The 19231-nt window shown below is 44.6% G+C and overlaps 1 protein-coding gene across 1 annotated transcript in view; it reads right to left on the bottom strand.

Moving 5' to 3' along the window:
* Positions 1 to 2176: 2176 nt before the first annotated feature.
* The window catches only part of Papss1 (3'-phosphoadenosine 5'-phosphosulfate synthase 1), a 69923-nt gene continuing 52868 nt past the window's right edge, over positions 2177 to 19231 (bottom strand). The window contains exons 11-12 of the mRNA XM_057793988.1: positions 11427 to 11656; positions 2177 to 3047 (exon numbers count right to left, since the gene is read on the bottom strand). Coding sequence (XP_057649971.1) covers positions 2909 to 3047; positions 11427 to 11656 — 369 coding nt within the window. The 3' untranslated portion in view covers positions 2177 to 2908. The remainder of the gene's footprint in view (positions 3048 to 11426; positions 11657 to 19231) is intronic.

Below are 19231 nucleotides of genomic sequence, written 5' to 3'. Positions count from 1 at the left end.
GGTCTTCACACATATTTAGCTGATATCAAAAATGTCCATGACGATACTCTGCCAAACCACAGCTTGGCACAAAACTAGTTCTACGAAGATGCTTGACCAGTTTGCCCCAGATGGCATCCATCCCCAAAGGCACTTTATTTCAATAAAAATTTACATCATCTTCCCATTTTACATTTCGTGGTGGTTTGAATAGATATGGCCCCTTTAGACTCATGTGTTTGAATGCCTGACCCATAGGGAGTGGTGCTATTAAAAGGTGTGGCCTTGTTAAAGGACCTGTGTCACTGTGGGGGCGGGCTTTGAGGTCAAGCTAGGTCCTAGTGTGGCAGTCACCTTCTGATACCTGGATAGCAAGATGTAGAACTCTCAGCTACTTCTCCAGCATCATGTCTGCCGGCATGCCACCATGCATTCTGACATAACAATAATGGACTAACCCTCTGAAACTGTAAGCCAGCCCCAGCTAAATGTTTTCCTTTAGAAGAGTCGCCGTGGTCATGGTGTCTCTTCACAGCAATAGAAACCCTAAGACAGCATCATATCCCAGGTTGCAACCTTGTTATCCCTAAGGAGGATCAGTGCTTGGGGAAGTCAGTCTTCCTGCCTTAGGTTAAAAATGCTAAGTCTTCTTTTGTTGGGTTTGGTTTCTTTCTGGAGATAGGGTCTCTGAACAACCCCAAACTGGAACTTGCTATGTAAGCCAGGTTGACCTTGAACTCAAAGTATTCCTGCTTCCACCAACTAAGGTCAATGTTATTTTATGAATGACATTTTTAAAATACCTTTTTCCTGAATTTTAATTTTTAAAACGTTTTGACAGTAAACATTACATTGAAGTTTGGCAGTTCTGCTGGTCTTTCGGATAGAAGTCTTTCCCAACTCACATGAGTGGGGCTGTGAGATCAGTTTTGCCCCCACTGACTTAGAAGGTAACACTGGCTCTTCTGAACCCAAATACTTCAGAGCCCATGTGTGATCATTTCCTAGACAGGGCCTGACTTTGGTTTAGGTTCACTTGCTACTCTTGCAAACCTGCCTCAGCCTCCTAAAAGTCTGGAGCTACAGGCATGTGGCACCAGGGCTAGATGTGTACAATATTTATACTGTTTTCTTCTGAAATCTCTCACTGGCATAGACACACAAAGTGGCAGAGATGGATGCATGGATGTGAGCTTCTCTAAGGGAGTTCAGGAGGACATATCCAAGTGTGGGGTGGGTTCCTCAAGCGACACACACTGTTTATTATCTTAGCATAAGCCAGATAGGGCATTTTGGGGGCTCTCGAATCTCTAAAGGCTACTGAACACTCCCTCATTGTTTTTTCTCTTTTGATAAGTGAGATTATAGAGTGGCTCTGGAGATGCCTTTGACAAAGTTATAATTTTATAAGATAAAACCAGAAGCCACTAGGTTTGTACAAGGGGTTTGGAACATATCCTTTTCCTATAAATGGTTTTCTGGTGAAATTCCTAGAAAACTGTGGGCTTGCACCTGAGAAGGGTTGCAGTCTTCAGTAGTTGTCCACTGTGCTGGAATTCTTGCTTTCCGTCTGGTAAGAGGCTTCAATCAGATTGTGAAGAGCTCTTCTCATGTTCCCAAAATTTCCTGTCTTTCTAGTCTGCCTCATAGACATATGTGAATGATCACAGTAGGCAAAGCACATGCCTGCCCACATGGATGAAAGAGCAGAAAGCATGTGTCTGCCCACGTGGATGAAACAGCAGAAAGCACATGTCTGACCACGTGGATGGAACAGCAGAAAGCACGTGCCTGCTCAGGTGGATGGAAGAGCAGAAAGCACGTGTCTGCCCACGTGGATGGAACAGCTAGAGCAGGAGCCAGCCTTCCTGACTTCAAACAGCTATGACCTACACCGTGGCTACAGTTTTAAAAAGCAGTGAGACTCTGTTGCCATCCTGATCCTGTTGTTTAAGAATATTGAGGATATACGTGGCAAAACTGAGATTTCAGATCAACTAAGAATTCTTTATAATTTTCCTACAAGCGTCTGGAGAGATGGCTCAGTGGTTAAGAGCACTGACTGCTCTTCCAGAGGTCCTGAGTTCAATCCCCGGCACCCACGAGGTGACACACAACCACCTATCACTGAAGTCCCATGGGATCCGATTCCCTCTTCTGGTGTGTGTACGTACGTGAGACAAAACACCCATAAACATGAAGTATATAAATATAATTTTCCTATATAATTCGGAGTACAGGTTCCTGTTATGCAGAACTTCAGCAAACACCATGGTATTAGGAGCTATGCATCAGACCCCAGAAATTAAAAATGCTTTCCACAGTCCCCCCTTGCCAGGGATTTTTACAAGGAAAGGGTATAATGTACACAAAACATAAATAAGAAGCCCCCCAAAATTAATTTTATTGAATCAAGGCATTCATTCAACACTTAACTCAGATTACAAGAATACCTCAGCATATTGGGTTGCAAAAGAGGGAGCAGTTTACATTTTTAATGTAAAATAAAAAACCCTAATTGCTACAGATATCTTGTAAAATTCTCCAAACAAGCCAAGTTTACTATTTAGCGATCCCCCCTCTCTTAGAGAATTAAAAGTTAGATGATGTGTGTATTATTGGTTATAACTAATAAATCAGCTTGGAAAATCCTAGGACAGAGGCATAAATACAATATAAAAAGGCAAGAGTTTTCAATCTTATTGTAAGAATGTTAACAATACGTGGGAAAGACACATTACAAGCAGAGATGCTACATAGTTCAAAACAGAATCCAAAGGCAGACCAAAACTGATGCACACGGAGGAAAATGGTCTGTTTTTAGGAAGTGTGACCAGATGGACAGGACCACAAAGAAACACTGTCGCTGACTGCGTGGTCCCCTCTGTCACTCGGTCTTGCATCCCAGGTGGAGTGGCTGGCTCAGCCGCTACGCTTTCTCTAAGGATTTGTAGTACTCCACCAAAACAGTCCAGGCCTTGGGAGCCATGAAACCCTCTGGAGGCTTCTGGCCTTCACGCGCCAGCTTGCGCATCCGTGTTCCTGAAATAAAATCAAAGTCTTCGTGGCTGAAAGAGAGAGAAGAGCCAGTTACTGTACTGTTTAACAAAGTTACTAAGAAAATTTTAAGGGGCATTTGTTCCTTCAGTTCATGTTAGGGTACTAGTGAGAAAAAGCATCAATCTAATGTCTAATCTGTCACTGAGAAAACCACCACACAATTGAACATTCTTCAGTGTTAGAGCTAGGACCAAAAAAAATCAACTGAAATTATTACAGAGATCAATCAGTGCCTTACGAAAATTATAAAAAAAATCGCACAGCAAGACTCAGTGTCCCCGATAACTCGTCCCTCCAAACAGGGACATCCTGCCCAGCACAGCACACTGTTGCAATGATGTAATGGCACAGAAATGAACTGCCACGACCCTCAGGCCTCCTCAGCTGTCATCCTCTTTTCTGAGTGACTACTGAGGTCCAGAGAATTACCCACCCAGGTTCAGCTATCTGACACTGCGAGGTCCCTGGGCAGTTCCCAATCCCATTCTTGGCCTCACCCTATGTCCCTGTCTCACTCACGTCTGTCCCAGGCCCTGGGAAATGCTGTTGTGTAGCGCCTGCACTATGGGATGGTACATGCTACAGTTTGCAAGTCTCGCGCACTAGGCTGGAAACTTAAAAACACACGCACACATACACACAGAGACAGAGAGACAGTGGCACGGGTCATCCTTGATACAGGAATGTCAACTTTAATGTGCTCCAGGGAAGCTTATAAAGGGATCCTTAACTGATAGCCATGCCCCAGCTCTTGGATTTCTGCCAAGCTGCCCTGAGGGCCACAAGCACCTGTGTGGATGAATCTGTCAGCAGTCAGCTGGATCGTCTTCAGGCCAGAGAGTACCTTCCAATACAATCTACGCGAGCTCACCACGATGTGATGGAAGGCAAGTGTGGCTGAGAATCAGTCGGCAAGGGCTGTCTCCATTCCCTGGAAGCGGTACTCACGCTCCCTAAAGAAACCTCCCTGAGGAAAGGCATGGTCCTGGAGCTTTTGCTCGTGTAAAACTGAAGTTTTACTTTCAGGAACGAGAGCTCAGGTCACACACATGAATTTCTGGTTCTGGTGGTGGTAAATAAGTGAGCAAGGTGCTCCTGGAAGATCTGCCTGAAGTCTCTGATTAAAGGGAAAAAGCCAGACCAATTAAGTCCTTTCGTCCTAGAGAACGCTAAACTGTCTGAAATCCCAACTTGCTTGCATTCCTTCTGAAATTGCATATCTAAGCCAAGGGCCCTGGGCACCTCTTCCTGAAGCCATTTCCTACCATCTGCTCTGCATGCCCCAGGCATCCCTTCTTCTCCTGAGATGGGATTTCTGTTTCCACATGGTGGTGCTTCTCCACCCTGGCTACGGGAAATACACTGCCCTAAGCCCATTCTTGCATGTCTATCTCTGTTACATATGGATCTTACTTTTTATCAGAGGCCAGGTTCAAGTCACAGTCTATAATTAAATTAGAGTTGCACAATAGGATGGTTTTATAGAAATAGTTGCATAAAATAGAATCTGAGCAATTTCTAGAATGATCTAAAATTAGCTCTAAAACTTTACCTCTGAATAATCAGGAATCTGCCAGAAACAGAAAAGGCCCTTCACTTTCACTACACAGCAGTTTAAATTCAGGTCATTTCAGAACATCAGTAAACTAATCCTCCGTGGCAGCCTGGAAAAGGAAACCCCAAGTATGTTTGTCTTTTTCTTCTTCTTCTTTTCAAAGCCACTGGATTACAGATTCTTTATAATCTACAGCAGATAGAATGCCAGCAGAAGAGTTGGGACATCAGGGAGGATAGAGTGAACCCGAGAGCCAGCAGCCTACATGAGGCCACAGATGCACTAGCCACATGTGGGCAGCAGCTTGAAGCCCTCCAAGGCACGATGACTTCTAGCCACTTGCTGACGACTGTAAATCTGCACAGCCATCTGCTGTCGCTCAGTCAACACATGCAGCCTTCAGAGCTACCAGGACAAGCTAGTCACTTGGACAAGAGCTGGGGTCAGCAGATGGCCTTCACGTCTGTCTCCTGAAGGCTCACAGTCAAACCCCCAGCATTCCCAGGATGCAAACTAGATAGCAATTCAGACGAGCAAAAGGGAAGTTCTCTCTTGACAGAAACAAAACTAATGGTGGTGACTTATAAGTGGGTCTAATTATTTTTTATTCTAATTAATGTTTCATCCAACTTGAAAGCCGGTCATTTATAACACATCAAAACACTAAGAATTCTTAAGAGTATGATTTAAAATGATCTTTTCAAAACCAGATAAACAGTTACTTGTGGCTTTCTTTCAGAGACTAAAATGCACTGGATAGCATCATATATGACAATTTTATTATTTTTCCTATTATTTCAAACCAAAGACTAAATGAAATAGATGAAAAGTTTAATTGGGGGCTGGGGAGGTGGCTCAACGGGGAAGTGCTTGCTGCACAAGTGAGTAGACCTCATTGTGACCTCCTAGATCCCACATAGATCCCACTCCTAGATACCGCCAGGCACAGTAGACCGCATCTGTAATTCCAGAGCCCTGCAGCAAGATGGGAAGCAGAAGTGACTCCATGGAAGTTCCTGAGAGCCAGCCTGGCTCTGCAGTGCTGACCAGAACAGCAAAGGGACTCTGTCTCGGACAAGGTTTTAGGCAACTGTGTCTCGGTTTCTTTTTCTGTTACTGTCATGAAAGACCCTGACCAATGTGACTTAAGTGGGGAGGGCTGGTTGTGGCTCATAAGTCAAGGTACAATCCATCCTGGAAGAGAAGTCAGGCAGCAAGAACTTGTAGCAGGTGCTCACACTGCATCTGCACACAAGTGTGCTGAAATAGTCTTAAGTCAACCAGACACAGCCAAAGTCATCCGAGAGGTGGGAACCTCAATTAAGAAAATGCCTTCATAGAATCACGCTATAGGCAAGCCTGTAAGGCATTTCTTTTTAAATTGGTAGTCGATGTGGAGGGTCCAGCCCATGGTGGGCAGTGCCATCCCTGGGCTGCTGCTTCTTGTTCCTATAAGAAAACAGACTAAGCAAGCCATGGGAGCAAGCCAGTAAGCAGCGCCCCTCCACAGCCTCTGCACCAGTGCCTGCCTCCAGGCTCCTGCCCTGTTTGAGCTCCCGTCCTAACTCCCTTCAGTGATGAACAGTGCTGCGGAAGCGTAAGCCAGAGAAACCCACTCCTCCCCAGCTTGCTTTTGGTCACGGTGTTTCATGGCAGCAACAGAAACCCTGACTAGTAGTCAGGAAACAGAGCTAAATCTTCCTGCCTCTCGGCTTACTTTCTCGACTTGCACAGTACGAGATCCCACCTAGGGAAGGGTGCTACCCACAGGTGCACGGTCTCCACCTCAGTTAATGCAAACCAGGCATTTCCCATGGACATGATCCCAGATGATTCTATCACATGTAACAGAGGAAGGCCATATTGCTGAATGGAGATGATGCAGGGAAGGGCTTGATAGGGCCTCTAGGAGCAGGGTGCAATCATCAACCAACAGGACCCCAATCCTACATCAGCAAGAAAATGAATTCTGCTAGCAAGGATCACCGTGGGAGGGCACTCTAGAGACTTCACACAAGAGCCTGGACTGGCAAGAGGACAGGCAACCTGGTTTTATGATCTGTGGATATATGTGCTGTTTTGTCCAAAAGGATATTATTTTAATAACAGGAAACTGACAGTAAGAGAGGAGCATTGCCATACAGGTTTAATAGTCATAGCTCAAAAACTACCATACTAGGTAGGTTCACCAGTGAAAGTACACAAGAGGAAAGAGATCCAAAAACACCTTGAAGGAGGTGTGCAGTCATTGTTTCCAAAGCCAATAGCCAAACTGTGTCTTTCAGATGGTAAGGGACATCTTCCAGATGGTAGGTAAGGGGCATCTTCCAGATGGTAGGGGCCATCTACCAGACGGTAGGTAAGGGGCATCTTCCAGAGGGTAAGGGGGTATCTTCTAGATGGTAAGGGGTCATGGCATCTTCTAGATGGTAAGGGGATTCTTCTAGATGGTAATGGGTATCCCCTAGATGGTAAGAGGGGCACCTTTAATGGCTGAGTGCTCTCTCTAGCAGTACACAAGTTCAAGTACACTCTGCCACTAAAACAGGAAGAAACCTGTTACGATGATGCCAGAGTGGGCACACTACCCTTCCATCACTTCGTTTACTCAGCCCCATGGGCACCTTTCACTAACGCACTTCCCTTTAAGCGAGCATGTTGGTCCTACAATCTAAATAATTTTGCATTTGTCTACTCAGAATAAACATTTACCCTTTAAAAGAGAAAAAAAAAGATATTCCCAATCGTTGTTACTATCTGCAATGGGACGGAGCTCCTACAGCTGAGTCACTTCTAAAGCTCACACGGCTTCCTTGACTTCCTAAATGTAAACAGATGACTCTATCATAATTCCTATCAATAATTATCTTGCCTGAAGTCTTCAGGGAATTTCCCTCCCTAAGCCTTGTCTTACACTAGCATTCAATCAAACCAAAAGCTACAAAATCATTAATTACATAAAAGCTGGCATTGAGTAATGTCCATTAATCAAACATGAACAGGCTCATATGTGCATAATTAATAACTGTTTTCTCGCACATCAAAGACGATCGCCTTTCCACAAAATTTTAATCACTTTCCAACATATTCCCATCAACTTAATTATATTTGAACACAAATACCGAAAAATTTTAAAACTAAGGCATTTTTAAAGCTTCCCAAGTTACAACTTATTAAGATTTGGTAACCCCCCCCAAAAAAAATTCCAAGGAAATGAGCCACTCATGTGACTAACATAAAATTCATCTCTGGAAAATCTTATGAGAAATGATGTAATTATTTAGCTTTTAAATGATTAAAAGAGAGACTTAAAGCAGCACTACACAAATTTAGCTAAACATCAAAGTTATCAAGGGTCTTAGAAGCACATTAATCAACTGCGTACAGATGGATCTAGGGTTCTAAGTATGATGAAAGCAGCTGGCCACGCAGAGGGACCACAGGGACGAAACACATAGGCCCAGGAGCTGGAAAGGAAAACGGCACTTTATTTGGCTTGGTTTTCTTCATGTGCATACGTGTGTGTGTGTGTGTGCGCGCGCACACGCGCACGCGCACGTGTGTGCGCGTGTGTGTCGAGGACACTCGTGTGCAGGCAGCTGTAGGTGCAGACACACATGGATGTGCACATGGCTGCAGAGGCCAGAGGTCAAACTCAGACGTCATTCCTCAGGAGTCATCTGCCTTGCTTACTGAGAGAAGGACTCTTGCTGGCCTGGGATTGACTGAAGAGAAGGCTGAGCTGGTCAGGGAACACAAGGGATCTGACTGCGTCTGCCTCCAAGGCTGAGGTTGCAAGAACATGCCACCATACCAGACTTTTCTTATGTTTTATTTTTAAATATGTATGTGATTATATATCTGTGTGTGCATATGCACTTGGAATGCTGGTGCCTGCAGAAGCCCAAGGTCTCAGACATCCCCTGAAGCTGGAGTTACAGATGGTTACGAGCCACTTGATGTAGACGCTGAGAACCACAGTTAAGTCCTTTACAACAGTACCTGTCCTTAAAATGCTGAGCCATCTGTGTGGTCCCATCACACCAGGCTTTCCACATGGGTGTTGGGGATCAAAGTCCAGTTCTCGAGTTTGCACAGCAAGCCCTTCACCCACGAAGCTATCTCTGCAGGCCCTTGCTTTATCCCACAACATGGAACCTCTTCTACAGTAAAAGCAAAGGGATGGGCAGAATGGCTCTGCTTTTCTCTTCCTGTTCACCCTTGCCTCTAACATAACTCACTCAAAAAATGAAGGTCAAGAATACTGTACACAAACTAAATAAATTACAGTCAGGGTAAGAAGCAAAAAGTACTGCACCCCAGCACCTACCTCTGACATGGTGTGTGGCTTACAGGTTTGTAGGAAGGCCTTTCTTCTTCAGGAGCTCGAAGCAGGGTGACAAGCAGGTCTCCCCACAGACTAAGGCTGGCTCTTTGATGGTGGGCTACATAAATTTAACCACAAAAGGGCAGGACTGTACCCAAGCGGCTTTCAGTTTCCTTTGTCATTTCTACTTAGATTCCATCACCTTTTGAGGTGATACAGTTTATAATTTATAACATTCTTTTAACAGACTCTACCTCATCTCCTTGGAGTTGTACTTTGGGATGGGGAAATTTATACGTACATGTATGTGTATGTACAAATGTGTATATGCACACACAGACACAGACATCTTAAAGGTTAAAGAATAAGTCCACGTGGTTAGGAACATAATTGTGTAAAAACGGTGAGGAGCTCAGAGTATCCTGGGTCATCACAGTTGAAGCCTTTGGCAAACAGGCAGGGACAGCTCCCATCCTGACTTCACACACGGCCACTGGCAGCCATTAGGAGTCCGTCTATTCTTCCTTGTGCCTGTAGGAAAACCTTTTTGCCCACAGGCTTTGAGGCTTTCCTGGGTTTCAGCTAGAGCTCATCACTCATTGGAAATGCAATGTCTCTAAACCCGCTATGACAACACGGGTGAAGCCAAGACATCTTCTGGTCTCCAGTGGCAAGGACAGCTTTTAATCCAGATGATTTACTTAACTCAAAGGAATTCAAAGCTTCATATCCTTTAAAATTATTTTTTAATCACATTTTACTTCTTTGTGTGTCCGCACACATGTGGAGATCAGAAGACAACTTGAAGGAATCTAATCTCTTTTTCCATTATGTGGATTCCAGGGACTGAACTCGGATCTGCAGACTTAGTGGCAAGCACCTTTACCTGTTGAGCCATTTCATGGCCTTCCTACTTATTTACTTTATCTGCTTATTACTTGTTTTAATTTTTTGAAACAGGGTTTCATGTAGCCCACGCTGGTCTCCAGTTCTCTATGCAGCAAGGATGAGCCTGAACCACCCATCCTCCTGTCTCTACCTTCCACGCGCTAGGATTGTAGGTGTGTACTAATATGCCTTTTACAAACAAAGTGTGGTTTTCATTTTTCATAAGATTTCTTTTTCCATTCCTGTCCTCTCTGTGACAAAATGGGTCGCAATAAATGAGGGTACTGGGTCAGGCTCAGTGTTATTCCTCAACACAAAGTCAATGTTAAAAGCCATGGAAAAGGGGCACTATTGTTCAGACTGGATGTGTCTAAGCCACCATCAGTTTTCAGTCAGTGCTGTCAGTAGAACTGAAATTGATAAACATAAATTAAAAATGATTATATTCTACATGAATTATCTGTTTTCACTGCTGAATATGAATTGTAACTTGTCCTAAAAAGCAGATAAATAAACCAAGAGTTGGTCAACAAAACAACCCCTATGTATATATTATATACAAAAAAAAAAAAAATCAGCCAGTGGCACATGTCTTTAATCCCAGCACTCAGGAGGCAGAGGCAAATGGATCCCTGAGTTCAAGGCCACCTGATCTACACAGTGAGTACCAGGCCAGCTGGGACTGCAGACTAATACCCTATCTTAAGAAAGTAACTTGGTGTTGCAGATCATGGGGAAACTATAGAAAGACCTGGGAGGGGAATTCCTCATCCTCTGCCATCATTCCGGAGATGGGGAAATATGGACAGAAAAGATTTCAAATTCAGGTCATACTGCAAAGACAGGACTAGACCCTGTAACTAAGTTTCACATTGCCTCTATAAACTAACACTGATATCATAGTCCTGTTTGTTAAAAAGAAATAGAAATATACTTACTATTACTATGTATATACATATGTATGCAAGTATGTATGTGCATATGTATGTATGTACTGGCAATATCAGAAAGTGGCCAAAGCCTTGTGCGTGCTAAGAAACTATCATTGAACTATAGCCCTAGCCCACTCTACTTTTTATTCTGAGACTGTCTCCCTGCCTTGCCCAGGGCTATTCTTGTGACCCTGCTGCCGCAGTTCTCTAACAAGCTGAGACGACCAGCCCCTGCCACCAGTCTGGGCGCTCCGATCATTTCTTCTGAAAGTTGGCAGCAGTCATACAGACATACAAATATTAACACTGTCCCTAAGGACCACACAACAGCACTCCCCAAACCACTAACTCTGGAGCCAGTGTGTATTTGTCGGGGAGGTTGTTGTTGCTGTTTGTTTGCTTGGCCTGGAACTCACTATGTAGGCCGGGTGGCCTCCAATTATAGAGCTCTAGCTTCCTCTGCCTCCCAAGTGCCTCGATTCAAAGAGTACACAAACACATCCAGCTCAGATCCAACTTTAACTTCCCTTTCTGACTCTAGAATAATGACAGTTAGTTCTCTTGACTTTTCCTGAGATGGATCCAACAAAGCCTTGCATCAGGACTGGTACGGACCAGATGATTTGCTCAACCTGGAGACACAACTCAGCGCAGTGCGGCTCAGTGGGGGCGGTGAGACACTTACTGCTCGGAGTCATAGTAGTCCATCCGCTTCTTCTTCTTGTTGTAAGCTGCAACTCGGAAGGGAACTATTTCCAGGGTGATGAGGCCGGGGGCCATCGTCAGCACTTTGGCTCCATGGGTTGGCTCATAGAGGTCCTTCCCTGTCTCCGGATGAGGCATGCCAGCAGGGTCTCGTCCAACAATATAAAAATTGGCTCCTGCCACCATCCGCGCTCTGCAATGCCACTGGACCTAGAAAGATGTCTACGTATTAGATAACTAGCATCTGCTGACTGGTTGGGGAGAAAGAGCCAATGGATAAAAAATGCACGTGCACTTGAGTTTAACCCTTTCCCACAGAGCTGCGCCTTCATCTACGGCTCACTTCATCATCACATAATAGGAGGAAGTCCCAACAACTTAATGCAGCTTCCTGGGAAGCTAGAATCAAAATCAGGCCCACAAGCCAAGATCATAAAAGGGAATGAATATACAGGTATATATATTTATGGATTATCTGCTTATGAGGTATGTGGGTGTGCACATATTCATGTGTAAGATTTTTACATACACATAAGCAGTCATTCACAGAGCTCAAACTCCAATCTGCAAGGCTAGAAGTTAGATGGGGGCTGACCATGAACATAAGTAAGGCTTTGGGGTCCTTCCGAAGGGATCAACAGGGAAGGTTCACGAGACAGTATTGACCATTCCAGATGCTGGTCTAAAACATAACCTAATTAAGGAAATGCACGGGAATCCATGGAGCAGGTGTTTCAACTGCTCCCGTTTGCAAGCCTCTGCTCACAAAGGCATTTAACAACTGGAAAATAACTTTCCTGGCGGAGGGAAGCTGCCACCCCCAACAATGCATTATGCTCCTTCCCTCTCCAAGAAGAAAAAAGAACTAAATCAAAGTCCTCATTACAACTTCATATGCTCAGGATAAGGCTGCTGGCTATGCATTCTCAAACCCATCTTGTTTTTGACACTTTCACATAACAGCTCTTAGGAAGCACTAACTATTCTTTAGGAACTAGATTGAGTGTTTAATGACAAGCCAAACATTTTCAATTTCCCAACTAATTATTCATACAGATAATAAAATTGAACATTCCCAACACCAGTTCAAGCATTAGAAAGTAAATTCTCCCTGCCACAGTTCCAACTCTGTTCCTGGGATGGAATTTCGGAATCGAGCCATTAAGTCTTTATAGACTGGAAAACGAGGAACATCCTGTTGATAACCACACAGCCTTAACAGCTGCTCATTGTTCTGAAATGCATCTGTGCAAAAGAAACAAACCTGGTCCCAATGCCTTCTAAATAACCAGAGAATGACTAAAGAAAAATCATTGTTTGTATTTTAGTAAGACAATTTTGGCAAATATGTGTTATTGGCAGACTTGGTCCTGATGCACTGGAAAAACTACAAAAATGAGGTGGGTTTTGTTGGTTATTATTTTTAAAAAAAAAAAAATCTTCATTTAAAAAAAAAGCCAAACACAGAAGTTAGGTACTACAGAGAAAGAAATAGAGCCAGGCATGGTATACACTCTTATGATCACAGTCACCTGGGCTACATAGTGAGTTATAGAGTAGCCTGGACTACACATAGTGAGTTATAGAGTAGCCTAGGCTACATAGCAAGACCCCATATCTCAAAAAGTAAGAGGCAGGGGTAGAAGAGAGCAAGAAGAATAGACAGTTTTTCATAAGTCACTTAAATCATGAAGTACTTCACTACTTAAAATATTAAAACAATTGCTAGAACTTTTAGTTTACTCATCAAAGGATGGGAAGTTAAAAATTGCTCTTCCGCTCTAGCTTCCTCAGACACACGGCAGCTGAGTAACAGAGTTAGCTTCAGCAGCCTCACTGGTGCAGTGGGAATTAAATCCCTGTCTCATGGAGCTGTGGGCTGCATAACACATGCAAAGCATCAATCCAGTGTGTGGATCACACACAGGCTCCCAAAGACCGCTACTTCTACTGTCCTTGTGTTATCAGCACTATACAGTCAGACACCAAGGACATCCCAAATCAGGCCAAGGACGTGTGTTCTGACAGGAAATCTATGAACAAGTCATCCCAGGCTCTCTGCCATATTTCCAAGTTCTAGGATTTTTAAACAAGTCTACAGAGCACCATTATGAGACACAGGCAGTGCCTTTATGTGTAGTCAGGACGGTGAGAACTCGAGGCAAAGCAATGGCACGCTTCCAGTCAGTCAGCAGCACAAACTTTTACATACAGTATCAGCCAGACAGTGAGGTACAAACCCAGTAACAAAAACACAGGCAGGGCCAGGTGTGGTGGCACACACCTTTAATACCAGCACTGTGGAGGCTAATGGAAACTGTGAGTTCAAAACCAGCCTGGATGACATAATACTGGGAGTCCCAAGCTAAGCCAAAGCTACACAGAGAGACCTTGTCTAAACACAAAACCCACAGGAAGATATTACTAATAAGAAGAGGATGATATTCCTAGAATATAAAGAATAAAGATTATACAGAGAAAAGTACAAAACACCACTCTGGATTGTGATGAGCAGGTATGTAAGCTGATCAGCGGGAGAGTCCATCTCTACAGACGTCTGCCAGAGCCATGCCAACTCACTATTGCAGAACTCTACGAATGTGCTTCAAGTCTGCCTTCAAAACACACACGCTTGCACAGTTTGCAGCTATTGTAATGTTAACGGATACCAAGAGACTGGAACTGCAGGGCATGGCTCTAGGACCAGATGCTCAGATGCAAACTCCATCTCCCTGACTTACTGCCTGACCTCAGCAACTGTTTAACATCCACCGTGGGTTTCATATGTAAACTGAATTATAACAGTGCCTGCCCTCATATCATTGTTATAAGGACTAAATTAACATATGTAAATCACTTGGAATATTATCTGGAAAATACAGCGAGCGCTCAATCAAAATGAGCTGCTAGGGGCTAGAGAAATGGTTCAGTAGTTAAGAGCACTGGCTGCTCTTCCACAGGACCCAGGTTCTACTCCCAGAACCTACACGGTGACTTAGAAGCACTGGGAACGCTAGTTCCAGGGGATTGGACACCCTCTTCTGGTCTCTGTGAACAACAATCACACATGTGGTATACCACACATAGATGCAGGCAAAGCACCCATACACATAAAAAACTTTTAGTGAGTTATGATATTTCATTTCTTAATCACCACCTAGAACTATGCTAATGTATAACCAATGTCTACTCCCTTTTCAGTGAAACTGATCCAATAAGAAGATCCTGAAGATTGGTTAAGAAATGGCAGTATTATACAGCATGTGGCCAAAGAGTCGGGATCAGAAGGCCCAAATGGTGACCACACAAGACAGCCCAGAACTGGTGGGCACACAATGCTGTGCAGTGTGAATTGACACATCTTCGTAAGAAAGGACTGGAGACCTTGCCGGACACCAAACAGATGCACACCCAAATGCAGCCATTCTACTCAGCAATCCCCAGAAGGCACATTCACATAAGGAGGTACTGAAACCCGCAGCAGCACATGTTCACAGCCCGGATGGCCCTCGGCAGGGATGCTGAAGTCACACGGGAACACAGCCTGAGAGAGAGCAGTCTACCTGCAGTGCAGCAGGCTTTCTCTGACCACCAGCCCCAAACCATGACACAGAGACTTATTATGAATTATGAAGGCTCAGCCTTAGCTTAGTTTGTTTCTAGCTTTTATTTTTAACTTAAATTAACCCATTTCTATTAATCCATGTGCTGCCCTGAGGCTCATTTACCTCATCTTTGTACTGTCTGTGTGCCTTCCTGCTTCCTCTGTGGCTGGCTGGTGGACCCCGGTGATCTGGCCCCTCTTTTTTCTTTGCCCACCAGCCCTGCCCATCACTCCTCTGCCTAGCTATTGGCCATTCAGCTTTTTATTAGACCAATCCGTTGCCTAAGGCAGGCACAGTGCAACAGCCACACATATACATAGTTAAACAAATGCAGGATAAACAAAAGCAACACATCTTTACACAATTAAACAATTATTCTGCCACACAAACAAATGCAACACATCTTTACATAGTTGAACAAATATTCTATTCCACAAAGTAAGGTTAAGTAAAGTGAGAGAAGTCAGGCTTAAGAGACCACAAAGTCAGACTCTAGCTGCCAGGCGTCACACCAAGCTGGCTTAATGCTGTGGCAGTCTTTGTTACTTCAGGAAGATGAGACAAGCATCTGCTTCTGGGAGCACAGCCAGCAGGCACCCACAGCCGTTGGCTCTTTTCAGACACAGCCCCTTGATGTGGGAAGGTCATATGTCTATCTGTTGCTTTCATTGGTTAATTAATAAAGAAACTGCTTGGCCTGATAGGTCAGAACATAGGTGGGTGGAGTAGACAGAATAGAATGCTGGGAAGAAGGGAAGTGAGGTCAGATGCCATGAAGCCAGCCACCAGGTCTGACATGCTGAATCTTTCCGGATAAGCCACCACTTCGTGATGCTACACAGATTATTAGAAATGGGTTAAGCAAGATATGAGAGTTAGCCAAGAAGAGGCTTGATATAATGGGCCAGGCAGTGTTTAAATGAATACAGTTTGTGTGTTGTTATTTCGGGTGTAAAGCTAGCCGTGCAGGAGCCGAGCAGGACGAAAAGCAGGCCTGCCGGCTGCTCATCACTACAGCCCCTGCTGTAGAGAGCTGTGGGTCCAAAGAAGGCACCTTCCTTAGCACACAATGTCTAGTCAATACACCTATGATGCCTGTTTCTAGGTAACTCAGGGCATCTCTGAAGACTCTCCCTGAACCCCAGGGCACACCGGTTCAGACTCCAGCTCCATCATTTACTACAATGTGATTCTGAGCAAGCTATGTAACCTTTCTACATGGGTTGTCCTCACCTAAAGATTGAAAAGCAGCACATCCTCTCTTGTGGCTCAAGGGTTGAGTTAGTTAATATCTATAATGCCTGAGACCTAACTGCAGCTCAGCTTTTCTCTGGGCCCTGTCTAGTTCCCTTCCTTCTCTTCTCTTCCATGGGATAGCGAGGGCTCTCATGAATCTCCAAACCCTAGCCTTGTTCTTCGTCCGCTGTCCAGTACTCACAACCTTCCACAAGAGGGAACTGGATTCTTGCTGCAAGTGAGACAGTGACTGGTGTGGTAAGGACAGGTGTGGAGCAGAAGGAACAGAACAAGAGCTTCTGGAAGCCGACTGTATAGTTATGTTTATTCCGGAAGCTGAGTGTATAGTTACGCTTATTCTGGAAAACTTAGCTTCACTGAATATCTAGGAAATGTGTCCCTTTTTTCTTATGTATAGTTCAATATGAAGTTAAAATAAGATAAATTTGAAAATTACATAATTGAATATAAGAATACTTAATCCTATCATGCATCCTATAACCAAGCACTCATGTGCACGTAAACACAGCTCAGGAAGTCTAACAGGTTACAAAGGAGCTGGGGGCAAACAGTGCAGGCTCACGCCACAGCCCTCAGCACATGCCTGTATCCTTACTATGGTCACTAGACTTGCTCTTGTAGGTGGTGACAAGAGTCAATCAGAGGTCGGGGGAGGTCCTGCCAGAGCCAGTCCAGGGCCAGAAGCATGAAGGCTGCTCTTCCCTTCTTCCACCTTCTCCCTGAGAGAAGGCTGCTAAGTCCAGCTGAACTGCTCTAAAGTAGGTAAAAAGGCTCTCTGCACATGCGGGAAAGAAATGCACCTCTCTCTAAAGAGAAGGGAGCAGAGAAGAACATAAACAATAGGCCTTTCGAAGCCCCAGATTCATCACTAGCCAATCATATTCTTTCTTTCACTCACCCTGCACAACTGTCCACCATTCATCAGATTCAGGCATATGATACACTGCCTTCCTCGGATCTTTATTTCTAAAGGCTCTTGTGGCATGGAAGACTTGAATCAATAAATATGCATGCTCTCCTTCACTAACCTCTCTGTAAGGGATGTCTTATCCATGAACCCAAGGTGGAAGAAAGGGTGAATACACCACCAGCTGCTCAGCTGTGCCTGCTAAAGTGAGACGCCTGCCCTCAGGTATCTTCACTGTTCTTCCTGTGTCTGTCTGTCTGTCTGCGCTGTATGTGCATCCAATGGGGAGGTGAAGGCCATGCGCATAAGGCAGCCAGAGGATGCTGAATGGCCTGCTCTATCGCCCTCTGCCCTACTCCTCCGTGACAAGGTCTCTTCCTGAATCTAGAGCCAGGCACCTGGCAGCCTACAGCAATCCTCCTGTCTCCACGCTCCACCAGGCCTAGGTCATCAGTGTGTGTATAGCCATCCCACACCCATTTTTTAATAGGTACTGGGATCCAAACTCGCATCTTCAAAACATCTCTCCAGCCCCGGCTTTCACTGCTGAATCTTCCTTCAAAAGCACAACTGACAAAACTTCAAACATAAAATCTTCCCAATCTTACGCTGGACGGAGGGCAGGAGGCTTGCAAATCCAGTTCTCTGGGAGGAATGGCAGAGATACCTGGAGTTCAGGGCCAGCCTGGGATACCTGAGTCTCTGCCCGCCAAACCCCTTTCTAACTCAAGAAAGAATTTTCTGTTTATTATGACAGGCTCTTTCATCACATATCCTCCCGTTCTCATTTAAAAAAAAAATTACTTGTTACCTTACTGAATAAAATTCCACAGCAACCCCACTTTCAAAGGACAGGGCATAAGAATCACAAAGAGAGCAAGACAGGTAGCAAATAAGGAGGCTCATTTTCCAAGCTGGAAGTTAATAAGGTGAATAAAGTTAATAAACCTGTTCCTGCCGGTCACAGCATGATTTCTACTGCTGGGATAAGCACCAGGCATCTTGGGAAGGGAAGGGTTTACAGCTTGCATAACCTATAGCCATCATCCAGGGAAGTCAGGGCAAGAACTCTAGTAGGCAGGAACCTGGAGACAGGAGCCGATGCAGAGGTCATGGAGGGTGTCAGCTTACCGAAGCTTGCTCATCCTGCTTTCTTGTAACACACAGGACCACCATCACATAGTGAGCTAGACCCTCCCACATCCATCATAAATCAAGAAAATGCTCCATAGGTTTGCTCCAGGCCAATCTTGTAGCAGCATTTTCTTAAGCAAGTGTGCCTCTTCCCAAATGACGACAGCTTATTTCAAGTTGACAAAAGACTAGCCAGCACACTGCCCGAACATCATTTGGGTCATTCTCACACTGATAGCATCCTAGAGAAACTCAGGTCAAAGGACTTGCTTAACATGGTAAGGTTAGTGTCATCAGGACTATCGGAACGTGGCGCAGAAACACAGTGGTTCAGGGAGAACTCTGAGTGCTTGTAGAAGCACTCCAAGAAAACAAGACAAGGGTTGTGGAATCTCAGTTTCTCCAAACCAGGGGAACACTCTTGGAATATGGTTTCCTGCTCCTCCCAGGTGTAGCAGAGAGCAGTGAATTTACTTCCGATTGCTCATTACTGCTTGCTGTTATTTTTCAATTAAATGTTTGACTATCCTTTCATGCCGTTATGGAAAAACATGTTTTTGCCATGTGTGGCTCGTCCTTGTGACTGTACGCAGCTTGAACTTGTGAGAACTTTACTCAGGTGGCCTTTCTTAACCCTCAGCATATAAACTTTCTGGGGCAGTCTGCCTCACGTATCGGCTCCATTCTCCCAGGCCCTACTACAGCCTCCAGAGCGGTGGTGAGTACCAACTAGAGGAACTGCTGAACAAAACGTGAAATGCAAGAACCAGATAGAGGTCAGGGAAGAATACGGTGAACACCGAGGCCATCGCTGACTGATCCTAACCAACACCTTACTCCCACAGAAAGGTGAGCAGCAGGGCTGTTAACTCATACAGTGTG

Source organism: Chionomys nivalis, chromosome 18 (genome assembly GCF_950005125.1).
Source record: "Chionomys nivalis chromosome 18, mChiNiv1.1, whole genome shotgun sequence".
In the NCBI taxonomy this organism is placed as follows: Eukaryota; Metazoa; Chordata; class Mammalia; order Rodentia; family Cricetidae; genus Chionomys; species Chionomys nivalis.
Note: the sequence above shows the minus strand (reverse complement) of the source record. Positions and strands in the feature narration are given on the sequence as shown.